The following is a 13,514-nucleotide window of genomic DNA, read 5'->3' on the forward strand; positions in this document are numbered from 1 at the left end:
ACCCAGCATCATCCCAGGCCCTGAGCTCTGTGTGGCACAGGGGGCCCTGAGTGTGTCTTGCGCTGAACCAGAAAGGCAGAGCTGAGACCCTGGTGACAAGCACTTCTCTGGGCCTCAGACACCGCTGAGAGCACCGGGCAGATAGTTACTAGCTCTGAAAGGGACACATCCTAGCTGGCAGGGATAGTGGCACACACTGGGGTGAGGGAGCCAGTGTGACATGCTATTCCTTGTTGCTGCTGTCCTTAACCTACAGGCTTCTTGCATGCTGCCCTGGAAGTTTTGCCCATGTATGAACATCTACGTGTGTTCACTTGTGTATAGGTTTACGTGTGTGCACAATCAGAATTGTGTGTGTCTTCTCCCATCATGCTCTACTTTTGCTAATTGACCGATACATCTAGCCAGCTCGCCCTGGCTGTCCTCTTTCCCTGCCTTTCAAGAGCTGGGATTACAGGCAGGCCACCACACCCACCAGGCATTCACATGGTTCTGGAGATCCGAACTCTAGACCTCAAGCTTGCAGGGCAAGCATTTTATTCACCAAGGCCTGTCTCTGATGCTGACACTCTCCAACATTGCACTGTTAGGCAGATTTCAACTTTGAGCTGAGATCCAGAAGATCTCGAACCCAAACGGCCTGATCGTCCAGGATCAGCTGAAGGGGTCACAGACCCTTTTGGCTACTTTCCTGTGTGAGGGATCAGATACTGAGTCTGGACATGGAAGCCCATTGGGATATTCTGGGAGGCAGAAAATGCCCCTCCCCCTAACCAGCTGGCTTTCACTTATGCCATCTTTTTCCTGAAATCTCACCTCTTATGGGCTCTTGATTTAAAACCATCTGGGATTGGGACACTGGGGAGCAGTTGTCTGGGGACCAAAGAGAAAGGATGGGACCTTCAGGCAAATGCTTTAAGTGGGTAGACAAGCCCATCCCTCCTCCTTTCATCTGTAACTTACTTGGGCACGGTGCCAGCTCTGACTCAAGTGGACCCAATCCGTTGAGATACCAGGCAAGGACTGGATGGCTCAAAATCCTGCCATGTATTTAAGGACTCCATATATAACATTCCAGTGACAGATTTATATAATTTCAGTGTAAACTGGGTTGTTGCAGCATGGAGGATAGTCACATCTCATTGGTAGCTGGACCCAAGGCCCTCATCCAGGGTGATGACAGCCACACTTGAAAGAAGTTCTTGCCAACCACACGGCAGGATCATACTGATGTGTCCAAATCGCCACGTCACTGTGGCCAGCTACACCAGCTACCACAGGTCTGTGCATGCAGATGACACGCTGGCGGCTCCCGGGATCTTCAAGAGCCTCTGGGGACTGCAGCTGCTGGCTCCTCTCCTCAGAGCTCATTGTGCCGAGCTCTCGAGACCCTGCTGGACAGGTCCTGCAGATGCTTCTTCACCTGTGGAAGGGACACCTGCCAGTGAGGGACAGCAGGGCAAGTCTGCCATTCCATGAGGGCACAGTAGACAGCTGAAAACCAACGCTAAACACTCTGGCTTACCTTCCCTTATATAACCGTCTAGAGCGCGTCATAAGGAAGACTCAAAAACAAGAGGAATACTAAACAAACAGCCGGAAGTAGTTCATTCCCAAAGGCAATGGCACTGGGCATTTGTCTGCCCTATTATTTTTAGGAGACCTGTTATGAGCCATAAAGACACTGACTCCCCCTCACAGTAGTGGATGCCTGCAAGGGGACACAGAGAACTCCATTTCTGACCCTTACACACGGGCACAGAAACTTAGTGGCTTGCCAGGTCAGGACCAGACTTTGATCTGTGGTTCTAATGAGTTCTCTCAAAGTGGAGGCTGCTGGTACTACCCCTCCACGAGAGTCAGTTGCTTCAGGTCTCCAAACATACTCTGTGACCCCAGCACCCCCAGTCAGTTGTCCAGATTCAAAGGTCCCCCTCACACATTGCTACAAGTCCCTTGGCAGCCAGGGGCATCTGAGAATGTGCTTGGATTTTAGCCTTGTGAACCCCCAAATCCTTATAGTGACCACCTTGATGCCCTGAGCCCCAGGGCTTTGAGCTTCCCCGCTCTACATAGAAGCTGCCCCCCTCTTCTGTTGGCAGATTTGTGCCACTTAACTTCCCAGATTTTACTTCTTTTTGCGTAGCTACCACACGGCATGGCTCAACTTGAGAAGGTGCAGGAGGGGCTTTCCATGCTGGCTACAGCCTCAGGTGCTTCTGCCTTAACTAACCCAAAAGGGCTCCTGGTGACCCCACTGCTGCTGCAGGACACCTCAGTCACCCTGCAGCATGGCCAGCCTAGAATTCAAGCCCCCATATCAGAGGGCCAGGAAACAGCTCCCTGTGCCTGGCTGCAACAATGCTTTCTGTCCTACATGTCTACAGGCATCATGTGTGTCGGCAGTGCCAGCATCTGCCCCACGGAGCACCTGGCTAGTCACAGTTCCCACGGACAGCATCTGTGTTTCCCTGAGTCAGGAGGTCATGTGTCTGAGACCTGACAGGGCTGACCAGGACTGGGTGGAAGGGACGGCGTGCCCCACCTTGTAGCCCAGCTCCTTGGTCTTCTCCTCCAGCAGCACATACTTCTCCTTGTTGCGGCTGATGTGCTCGGGGTCCCCGATGCTCTCCACATGCTTCAGCTTCTGGTGGGAAATCTCCAGCTGCTTCTGGTAGTGGTTATGCTTTTCGATTTTGGCCTCGAAGTGCTTGAGCTCCTCCTAGAAGGTGCCAACAACTTAGTCTCCAATACAGAGACTGGAGGTGCCTGTCTCTTGTCCAGCACCGGTCCTGACCACTGCGGGCAACCACCAGGCTGCACACCTGAGAACTGGTACTTGCTTACTGCTAAGAATCTCTGAACGGGTTGTCCACCAGAATCTGGTGACAGCAGGGACCTTTGTACTCTCATCCCTGGATACCTTCTTTCCCGTGCTGAGTTTGCTCCCACCTACCACATCTAGACAAGCTACCTCTGGGAACAGCAGCCGTGCCTGCTGGGCATCCAGCTCCTTCCTGGTCCCATGTATAGGCTGATGCCCAGGTATTAACTTTACCCAAAGGGGCTCCTGTGACCCCACCACTGCTGCAGGACACCTCAGTCATCCTGCAGCGTGGCCAGCCTAGGAGTCAAGCACACATCTCAGCAGGCCAGAAAACAGCTCCCTGTGCCTGGCAGAAGTGGTGGGGTCACCAGGAGCTCTGTACCCTCTTTGCCCCTCCTCCAACAGGCATATCACCTGGTGGTTACTCTGTCTTCTGCCTTCATGAGATTATGACTGAGGCAGCCTGGATCTTGGGATTCAAAGTCTCTTCCCAGGGCCACAAACTCAACCTCTATGAGAACAGGCTCACGTCCATTTCACGGCCCTGCCTCCCAAAGGCTCCCTGTCTCTCAAAGGCTGCCTGCTGCTGGCACCTCCCCTGACAGCTCTCTTTTGCCCCATGGGTCCAGTGCTTTCTGGGAGGTCAGTGGCGGCCTCTAGAAGCGCCACCCTGGACTTCGTGAGCACAGAAACACTGGAGGAGTCTTGAACTTGGAAGCCTCAAACCATATAGGTCCCAAGCATGTGCTATCCTACCCTAAACAGCAGCTAAGTATCAACAATCCGTAGAGGATACTCTACCTCTCAGCCTCCTGCAGTGCTGCCCACACCTCACACCTTGGTCATCGGCCCTCTCAGCACCTCACAGCACAATGCCGGGCAGACCCCACCTCCACCCGACAGCCAGATACCACACAGCAGGCGCTGAGACTGCTGACGTGGGAGGTGTGTCCACCTGCTACCACTTGGCTGCAGAGGCCAGGGGCAGGAAGGAAAAGGGTCAGGACAAAAACACAAAGGCACTCCAGTATGATGGGAAAGAACAGAGAGCCTGATGCCACTGGAGACTGGCAAGAGATGGAGGCCCCAGCAGGTGACACAGCTTTGCCTCCCAGTTCCCTTACCCGGAATGACTCCAGTTCCTTCTCAGTGAAGTTGGCGGTCTGGGCCAGATCCCACAGATCTATCACTCGGGGTTCTTCAAACTCTGCAAGAGAGCAAGGGGTTGTCTGTTTGGGTAGGTCACAAGGCAGGACACACCTGGTGCCGGGGGCCCACGTGGCCTGTCAGCCTGAGGGAATAGTGTGTGTGTTGCATCTCGGGAGCACTAAGTACCTGGTCTGTGTTCACAGCTCCAGCTTAGATGTAACCTCACTTCCTCAAGTGACGGGGTCACATCCCTGGGACTCAGAATCACCTGCAGGCCTGGCCAGTACCATTAGCATGTCCCCGGCTGCCTCTGAGGTTGAGAGTGAGGGAGAGCAGGGGTGTGATAGGATCATGAAAACTAGCTGGGCATTGGGGAGGGCCGAGAGTCACTGAGTTAAGGCTGGGGTTTGGCCACTCACCTTCTAAGCTCCCATGAACCTTTGATGTCAAAGCACCTCTGACGTAAATAGATAGCCATCCAGCAAGGCTCCCTGGCTCTGGCTACCCCTGAGTCACAGCAGAAGATCCTAGTCTTCCACAGGGCCCTTCCTGTCTAGGACCTAAGGGAACCCTGGTTTTCCTGGGAGTGTAGGGGTTGGAAACAGGCAGGCCAGTGGGAGAAACGAAGGGACTGTCTGGATGCTCCCTAGGAGATGGCTCATGGAGGGTTGTGCTGCAGAATATTTGTTTACCTATGTAAAGATGTGTTGCATTTGTTTACCTATGTAAAGATGTGTTGCTCTCTCACCTTGCCTGCCTAAGGCACCTGATTGATCTAATAAAAAGCTGAATGGCCAATAGCGAGGAAGGAGATCTAGGCAGGACATCCTGGCAGAGTAAGGAGGAGGAGGAATTTAGGTTGAGGGAGGTGGGGAAGAAGGAAGAAAGAAAAAGGGATGCCAGGGGCCTGGCAGCCAGACATGGAGGAAGCAGGAAAGTAGAACGTACAGAATGAAAGGTAAAAAGTCCCAAGGCAAATGTAGATGAACAGAAACAGGTTAAATTAAATTAAAAGAGCTAGTGGGACAAGTCTAAGCTAAGGCTGAGCATTCATAATTAATAACAAGATTTTTTTTTTTTGGCTTTTTGAGACAAGGTTTCTCTGTAGCTTTGGAACCTGTCCTGGAACTAGCTCTTGTAGACCAGGCTGGCTGGGATTAAAGGCATGTGCCACCACCGCCCAGCAATAAAGATTTATTTTTATTTATTTATTATGTATATATACATTGTTTTGCCTGCATGTATGCTTGTATACCAGAAGAGGACACCAGATCTCATTACAGATGGTTGTGAGCCACCATGTGGTTGCTGGGAATTGAACTCAGGACCTCTGGAAGAGCAGCCAGTGCTCTTAACCTCTGAGCCATTTGTTCAGCACCCAATAACAAGTTTCTGTGTCTTTATTTGGGAGCTGGTTGGTGGCCCAAAGAAAAAATTCCAACTACAGGGTGGGACTGTGGTTAGAGAAAGGGGTGACATCCCGCACACTGACCATGGCCAGACTCCCTTGCACAGCCCCTATTAACCCAGCAACAGAACCTCACAGCTGGCCTACAGGTAGACTGGTCACTTCCACAGCAAGCAGTCTTGGGATAGGGTGCTATGATTTCATAACAGGCCTCAAACCGAGCCCAACCTCGCCAGCAAGGCCTTGCAGGTGCGCCCCAGAAGGAGGTTCTGCCTGGTCCCACGCTATCTAAGGCTGTGCAAGCAGGACTTGGCCCATGGCTGGTAACTGCCCCATGTTTATGGATGAAACCAGGCACTCGCTGCAAGGATGGGCAGCAAGCCTTGCCCTAACACTTGTAAGTCCCGAGAGAGTGGGACTGTCCCTGCAGCAGAAGCTGTCATCCTGCTTGTGGCCTCCACTGGCAAGGGGACGGGGAGAGGGTCCTGTGTGAGATTAAGACTGAAAACAACAGCCTGGGTGGGGCCAACTAGAGGGCCACTTTGCTATCACTTCAAACCAAATTTGGTGATAGGGCTGAGGGTCGGCCCATTTTTTAAAAAGTTAACCTTTGTTTTTATGTGTATGAGTGTTTTGTCTGCATGTACATCTACTTATCACAGGTATAATAGTGTCCACGGAGGCCAGAAGAGGGCATCGGCTCACCTGGGACTGCAGTTACAGATGGTTGTGAATGGCTATGTTGGTGCTGGGGACAGAACCTGGGTCTTCTGGAAGAGACCAGTGCTCCTAATCACTGAGCCATCTCTCCAGTTTCTGGCCCAGACATTTATACTACAGCTACAGGAAGTGGGGCCTAGGACAGGCCACTCTAACACAGACAAGGACTGAATTTGACAAGTCTCCTGGCACTACTGAGTCCGTTTACCTGTCCCCTGTCCCCTAAGCGTGTATTTATCCATTGCCCTAGTCAGACAGAAGCAGACAATTCCCCCATCAGGCATCAGCAGGCGTAAAGGCCACACAGGGGCAAGGGCTTACCAGTGGTGGGGCTGTAGCCCTGGTGGCTGACCTTCCGCAGGCGGTCTAAGCCCTGGTTGATACTCCGCAGCCTGTCCTTCAGCTCCCCATGCTTGCTGCTCAGGGCCTCACTCTTGATGTGGCTCATGTCAGAGGGATTGAGGAGGTTCTCATAACCTTCTGTGGAGTGGACAAGACACAGAAGAATGTCTGACAAGGACTTCCCCTGCAGGCCTGAGGTCCTAGGGGCCAAGATGGTCCTGAGCCCATCCACTGGGTCACGCCTCAATGCTGGCTGAGGATTGTGCTTTCTCACACAGACATTTAAGGGTGAATGTCTCAGTATCTGTACCCAAGGGCCCACCCCAGGGACCTCCGTGGCCCTCAATGGCTCTGACTTTCTCAGGTCCCATACTTGGCAAGGTCATACCAGTCAGAAGTGATGGTGGCTGGCTTGTGTCAGAGAGAGGTAGCTTGCTACGTCAGGGTGCCTCAACCACCCCAGAAACACCTTTCATCTGTGTGGCCATACTGGCCTTACACAACTGGTACAAAACCCATTTGCATTCATGAACATGGGTGGAAACATGAGGAAATTGTCCCCTCCCCACAATAACCCTCGGGAACCAGGGAACCTGCTCAGCTCAGGTGGGTGTGGAGGTACCTTCAGCTCTGCTCAGTGTGTCTAGCAGCACATTGTACTCATGGATCTTCTCCTTGTGGTGCAGAAACTCCCGCCACAGCTTGTCCAGCTCCTCACTGGAGAATTTCCCTGATGTCTTTGCCTAAGAGGAAACAGTCTGGCGTGACCACGCCTGTCCTGACGTCAGTACACCCCAGGGAGTTCAGGCGCCTGTCAGCAGGCCTTGCTCCAGGGCAAAGAGCTTGGAGCTGTTCTCATCCTCTGCTAGCCTTGTGACCCTCGACTAGGTGCACCAGGAAAAGAAAAATCAAATTGGACGCTCCTGATGTGATGGGTTGTGTCCCTTTTCCTTGATGTCCCCAGATTTGACAGGGTGGTCAGAGAAGGGAGAGGAAGGACCCTGGCATCTGCTTAACTCTTGTAGCTGTGTGGATGGTGAGGACAGCAGGGCCATCTCCACGGTCCAACAGGGACCAGATCAGTATAACCCCTGACAGGCTACTTGAGAAGCTGGACAAGTGAGCCGGTGAACTGAACCACCGCCACGCCTCAGCTCCTCCCCCACTTGTGTTCTCTGCTTAGATGGGCCAGACCCAACCCAACACAGCAAGAGCCCACGCCAACAGGGCCCCTTTCCTCACTAAGCACATAAAAGCGGGACCACAGGCCAGAACTAGAGACAAACCAGCCTGCCAGCTAGGAGCAGTGGAGAAGTCCCAGGTTGACCAACTAGGACAGCACAGATCGTGTCCCATAGACAGAGAGAGAGAGAGAGAGAGAGAGAGAGAGAGAGAGAGAGAGAGAGAGAGAGAGAGAGAGTCAGAGAGAGAGACAGAGAGAGAGAGAAAGCCCACAGTCCCACATCTTAACTCTGTAGACAGTCGGTTCAAGTCCAAAGGTAAGGGGGACAAGGCAAGTGGTACCTTGTGCCACAACTTTTCCAGCCTGGGGTCCCCCAGCTCATCCTGGATGTCTTCATTGAGTGCGTTGCTATGCACCATCTGGGTGTCCTTCCTTCCATCTAGTCCATACCTGGCCAAGATGACTAGAGAGGGGACATTGGATTAATATTGGACAGTTTCCCAAGACAGGGAGGAGCTGCCACAGGAGCCAGAAGGTGAGTCTGTTCATTTTCTAGAAGATTCCTTCCACCCCTCTCCTAAGTGACCACACAAGATCTGGGGAGAAGACGGTCAGGTACTCGGGTCCTGGGCGTGACCTCACAGACATCCTAGGCTCCACCACAGACAACCTCAGCTTGAGCCTTCCTGAATCAGGAGCTCATGGGCAGGGAGGGTATGGCCTGATGTAGAGTTTTAGGACCGCATCATGATGCTTCCACTTCTGGCATATGCCAAACCCCAGCAAAAGCCAGCAGAGAACAGTCTCCTGGGTGTCAGGATGATGGCACCTAGCCTCTGAGGTGCCCAGGCTCTGTGCATACCCACACTGCAGCCTCTCTAACTCCGGAGGACTTGACACTTCTTATCACCAACACACAACAGGGGCAAGTCAGCCAGCTGACTTCAAAATGACTGTCCTCTAACGTCCATGCCCCCCAGACAGGCTGTCATGGAACTCGCATGCCGTGAGCAGCTGCCCATAAAGCCTGTTAGTTAGAGGGTTTGCTTGTCTCTTCAGGGCAGACACTCCTAGGCCTAATTTTCACTTAGCTGTGGGGATCTGTCCCCTCACCTGTAACCCTGTCTTCTCTAGAAAGGGCACAGAATCTCTGTTGTATCTAAGATCCTAGTGTATCTAAGCTGGTGACTCACTGATCCCAGCATTCCTCTGGGGCCCTACAACTCTCACTGGGCAGTTCACATGACACTGTGGCCTCCACGTTCTAGTGGATCAGTTGGCACATACATGGCTAACATGCAGCCCCCATCCCGTTCCGTCTGCTGGGGTCTGCTTTCAGTCATGGCCAGCCAGGCAAAGGGACCCTGTTGCTCAGTCTGTACCTGTCTTTGGGGGCTTTCTATTCTGTTCACAGGCCTAAGAACTATGGCACCTCACTCTGCCCGGAAGCTGGGATAATGCGTGTGAGGCACACGTACCTACTTTTCAGTCTGTGAGCACATGGCCTTGCTCCAGTCACAACCCCTCTTTATCATTCTCAGTGACCATGTCACTTCTACTGGCCGGTCAGGAGGCATCCGTGGGCAGACACTGTGGGTACATACACTATGACTCGATCTGGAGTCTAACCTAGACCAGTTAGCCAACAGCGGCTGGTGCCTACAAGCCCTGCTCTTGGTAGGCTGAGGCAGGAGGATTGCTTAAGTCCTGGAGTTCGGGGGCAGCCTGGGCAACATGGTAAAATCAGTATGCTCAGATGCCTGTTAGCCTCAGAGAGCTGGTACCTGGAATCACCTCTGCAGCTTTGCTGCCTAGCCCAAGCTTGGTCATTTCTTGCCACCATGGAAAAGAGCTGTCTCTGTTACCCTCAACCTGGGTAACCCTGGTGCCTGAGCTGGGTTGGGATAGGAGAGGAGCTTGGGCTCTATCAGACTCGGGTTCATAAACAAATTGCTCAAGACTGTTCAGAAGAGGTCTCACATAGTTCTCTGCAATGTCCAGGCCCAGTGTGGAGTGAGGTAGCCCTGGGGCTGATAGTGGGCATGTCCCTGAACAGACCAGCAGGATTGCTGCCCTGTAGGACTGAGTCCATGCAGGGTTTTGCACAAGAGCTGAGGGTCCAGATGAGGCTACTCCCATGGGACTAGGATCTGTTCTGGCCCAGGGTGGAGCTGGTTCTAGCTTGGAGGCCAATGCCTTCCTCAAGTGATTACCAGCAGTGTCTGCTTCTTACCCCCAGGTTCTGGGTCTGCACTCTGGTCCTCTAGGTGTGGGGCCAGCACTGACTATGACTTGAGCAGTGAAGGGAGGGGCCCGCATGGACCACAGCCCAAGGTGGGAAGAAGCCTCACTAAACACCCACCTACCAAGCGCTTAGAAGAGGCAGCTTCGGGTGTCAACTCCAAGTCCTGCTAAGTCTGCTGCCAGGCTACCCACACAGGTGAGAAGAAACCATCGCCTAAGCAACCTTGCCCTACCTGAGTCGTGGGCCATGCTCTGCCAAGCTGGAAGAAACTACTTCCTGCCCAGGACACTAGATAGCCAGATGATGCTCGCTAGCCCACTTCCTTAGAACATCTGCAATCCTCTATCTCTGAGCCCACCCATCTCTAGAGCTGGCTGCCTACTTCCTTCTGACAACTCCCGGCCTCCTTTCCTGGGGGACCAGCTCCACACTCAGGATCAGGCCTGAGGCAGGGACTCTGAGGGCTAGTTCTGAAGAAGCTGTCCCAACAGCCCCCTCCCTCAGCCTGGCCTGGGGGCTGTGGTTGCACCCGCTATGAGAGCAGGAAGGTACCGTTGAGGTTGTGGATCAGCCTTGCTTCTTTCTCCCCATCCTTGTCCAACCCTTCCACCTTCAGTTTCTTCCAGTTGAGTTCGTCCCTTTCTTGTATCTTCAGGTCAGAGTGGAGCTCAGCCAGCTTCACAGGAGACAGATGAAGCTGCCCAAGACAGAAGCAACACGAGATAAGCTACTGAGTGACAGACATGGGCAACAGACCTGGGGGCGTTCGGAGTGCGCAGGGCTAGAGGTTGCAGGCAGACACACAAGGATTTCAAAGACTGAGGCCCTATGTCAGGAACCCAGCTAGAGACACAGTAGAGCAAGGTCTGGAAGTCCCGGGGCCAGGTAAGAAGCTCACAGCTGTTAGCAGCTTCCAGCAGCAGGGCACCGCACCTTCCTGTCCTGACACGGGTAAAGGGTACACCAGCCAAGCACTGACTCGGTGAAGAAATGGCGACTTCTTACAATAAGTATGAGAAGAAAAAGAACCACCAGAGTAGAAGACGGAATTTACACATATATTTCTAATAATATTTTAATTTTTTTTTGGTTTTTCGAGATAGGGTTTCTTTGTAGCTTTGGAGCCTGTCCTGGAACTAGCTCTTATAAGACCAGGCTGGTCTCTAAGTCACAGAGATCTGCCTGCCTCTGCGTCCCGAGTGCAGTATTAAAGGTGTGTGACACCACCGCCCGGCCTTAATTTTTTTTTTTTTTTTGAGGTACTAGGACTGTCCTGTCCTTAAGAAACAAGTCCCAGCTGGGCGGTGGTGGCGCACGCCTTTAATCCCAGCACTTGGGAGGCAGAGGCAGGCGGATCTCTGTGAGTTCGAGACCAGCCTGGTATACAAGAGCTAGTTCCAGGACAGGCTCCAAAGCCACAGAGAAACCCTGTCTCGAAAAACCAAAAAAAAAAAAAAAAAACAAGCCCCCCCCACCCCCCCCCCCCACTGCCAAGGCAGGCAGATCTTCCTTCTGCTCCCAGTCTGAGCTCTTTTCTTTTCCGTCTCTCTCCCAAAGAGGTAGCTGCTGCCGTGGCTCCTCTCCCACCCTCCTCCTTCTCTCTCTCTGCTCTCCTCCCTCCTCTCCTTTCTTTTTCCCTTCCATAAGGCACTAAATAAATAACCAACCTCACCCTGCATGGCGTGCCTGTCTGTCTCTGTCTCTCACCCACAGGGGCTGCGGCTCCTCATGGGACTGGCTGCCCCACCAAGCTCTCTCACCCACCACACGGCTCCCAGCCTGGGACCTGGCTACCTTTGTGTCCCGCCCTGGTCTCATGGCCTGCTGCCCACTGCCGCCACTCGGGGACCTGCAGCGTTTTATTTTTAAACATAACACCCAGATCCAGGGCCTTGTTCATACTAGGAATACTACCACAGAGAGATCCTGTCAAAAAAAAAAGTCAGGCAGTGGTGGTCCACGCCTTTAATCCCAGCAGTTGGGAGGCAGAGGCTGGTGAACTCTATGAGTTCAAGACCAGCCTGGTCTACAGACCAAGTTCCAGGCCAGGCTCCCAGGAGACCTGAGAAGTCAACTCCTGTCATCTGAATATTGGCAGCTCTACAATTGTGAAAAACTGGGTCTCTGGGAGTGTGTAACAACCTGCAGAGGTTTCCCTACCCCAACTCCAGGGACAGTCCTTTGATCTCCACACTGCCAGGAGTCTTCATCTTGCAACACACTAGGCATGTCACAGCACTGAGTCAGGATGGATGTGCCCTGAGTCCCCACTGAACGGCTCATAGCTCATCCTAAGCATGTCTATGAAACAGGAACTGGGTAATACCAGAGTCAGGGCATGAAGGCTAGTCTGGCATGAAGCAATGAGCCCCCCCCTCCAAGTTTCAAATTGCTCAATCTCACAAGATGGAGGTGGGTTCCATGCCTCTGCAGAACCCTCCCATAGCCCACTCCACTCCCTGGGGTCTCAAGGAGACCTCGGGTCTTCAAAAGGCTGGAAATGGGGTGAGGCACACAGCTCTGCCACATTTTCTTTGGCTTCATATGTGGTAAACTATATTCCAGTCACTACTCTGTAGTTTTGTGTTTGGAAAACAAAGAAACACAGACTTTAAAGGTTAAAACCTCCCGGTTGGTGAAGGAAGATCATTGGGAACCTGAGACAATCTGGGAAGGGCCTAGGTGAGGACCAATCTACCTAAAGCAGTAGGGGTTGGGCACAGAAGAGACAGCACTGATAACCATCTCCTCCTGAAGGAACAGAAGGCCAATTCTAAAGGTTTACATGAAAGATAAGAACCGGTGCTCTGCCCCAAAGCAGAGGAATTAGCAGCTGGAAGCCTCGGAGTCTAGAAGGAAAGGCAGCTATACTCAACCTGTGTCCTTAAGGCCTAGGCTCTTTGGAAGTGGGGAGTAGACACAAGACATCCTAAAAGGGAAAGCCACCTGGAAAATTGTCCCTCTCTGTTTAGCAGAAAATACCCTCATTGCAGAGCTTTAAGGCTAGAAGGCTGAAAGGACAGGCAGCCCAAGGCCTAGACAGATGAGGAGAGCAGCCATCCTAGCAGTGACAAGGAGCTGGGGACAATGAGGAAAGCCATAACCTGATGCCCAACAGATCAGTGGGCACGACAGGGAAGGACACGAACCACATAGGCACAGATGAGGACAGGTGACCTGCCACAGTAGGTCTGAGAAAGTACCTGGGCATGCAGGTGGAGGACTTGGGGGCCAGCTTCTGAGCAAAAGGGGATCCCAGGATCTATGCGCACCGGACTGTATTTCCCCAGCAGTCCTTACTCTATCAGACTAGTGTGTCAGGGCCGCTCTCATCCTGGGTAATCCCAGGTGCACATATGGTATTCCTAACAGTGGGCACACAGCGACAGCTGTCAGGGCAGCGGGCCCTTTTACTCTAGATGGTTCCCATTGCCCTGCTGCTCTTCTCGCATCCCCCCCACACCCCTCTAGCTATGCTCCTGGCCTGTTTATCCAGGGAGCTGAACTGCTTCTTCAGGAGCAAACCTTTGCAGGCTGGACACTGCAATTGTCCCACTCTGGCCGCAGCAACTCAAAGACCCTGGCTGGGCCTCAAGCTGGACCCTGTGGCAGTTCAGGAAGGGCCAGTGGAGCAGCTATA

General features: G+C 52.9%; 1 protein-coding gene across 1 annotated transcript in view; it reads right to left on the bottom strand.

Annotated features, from left to right (window-relative positions):
- Positions 1 to 1,028: 1,028 nt before the first annotated feature.
- Positions 1,029 to 13,514, bottom strand: part of Lrpap1 (LDL receptor related protein associated protein 1) — a 14,057-nt gene continuing 1,571 nt past the window's right edge. Inside the window, exons 2-8 of the mRNA XM_005365919.2 lie at positions 10,427 to 10,571; positions 7,971 to 8,092; positions 7,069 to 7,189; positions 6,426 to 6,584; positions 3,952 to 4,034; positions 2,546 to 2,722; positions 1,029 to 1,423 (exon numbers count right to left, since the gene is read on the bottom strand). Of these exons, the coding sequence (XP_005365976.1) occupies positions 1,361 to 1,423; positions 2,546 to 2,722; positions 3,952 to 4,034; positions 6,426 to 6,584; positions 7,069 to 7,189; positions 7,971 to 8,092; positions 10,427 to 10,571 (870 nt within the window). The 3' untranslated portion in view covers positions 1,029 to 1,360. The remainder of the gene's footprint in view (positions 1,424 to 2,545; positions 2,723 to 3,951; positions 4,035 to 6,425; positions 6,585 to 7,068; positions 7,190 to 7,970; positions 8,093 to 10,426; positions 10,572 to 13,514) is intronic.

The sequence above is a fragment of the Microtus ochrogaster genome, unplaced genomic scaffold, assembly GCF_000317375.1.
Source record: "Microtus ochrogaster isolate Prairie Vole_2 unplaced genomic scaffold, MicOch1.0 UNK5, whole genome shotgun sequence".
Lineage (NCBI taxonomy): Eukaryota > Metazoa > Chordata > Mammalia > Rodentia > Cricetidae > Microtus > Microtus ochrogaster.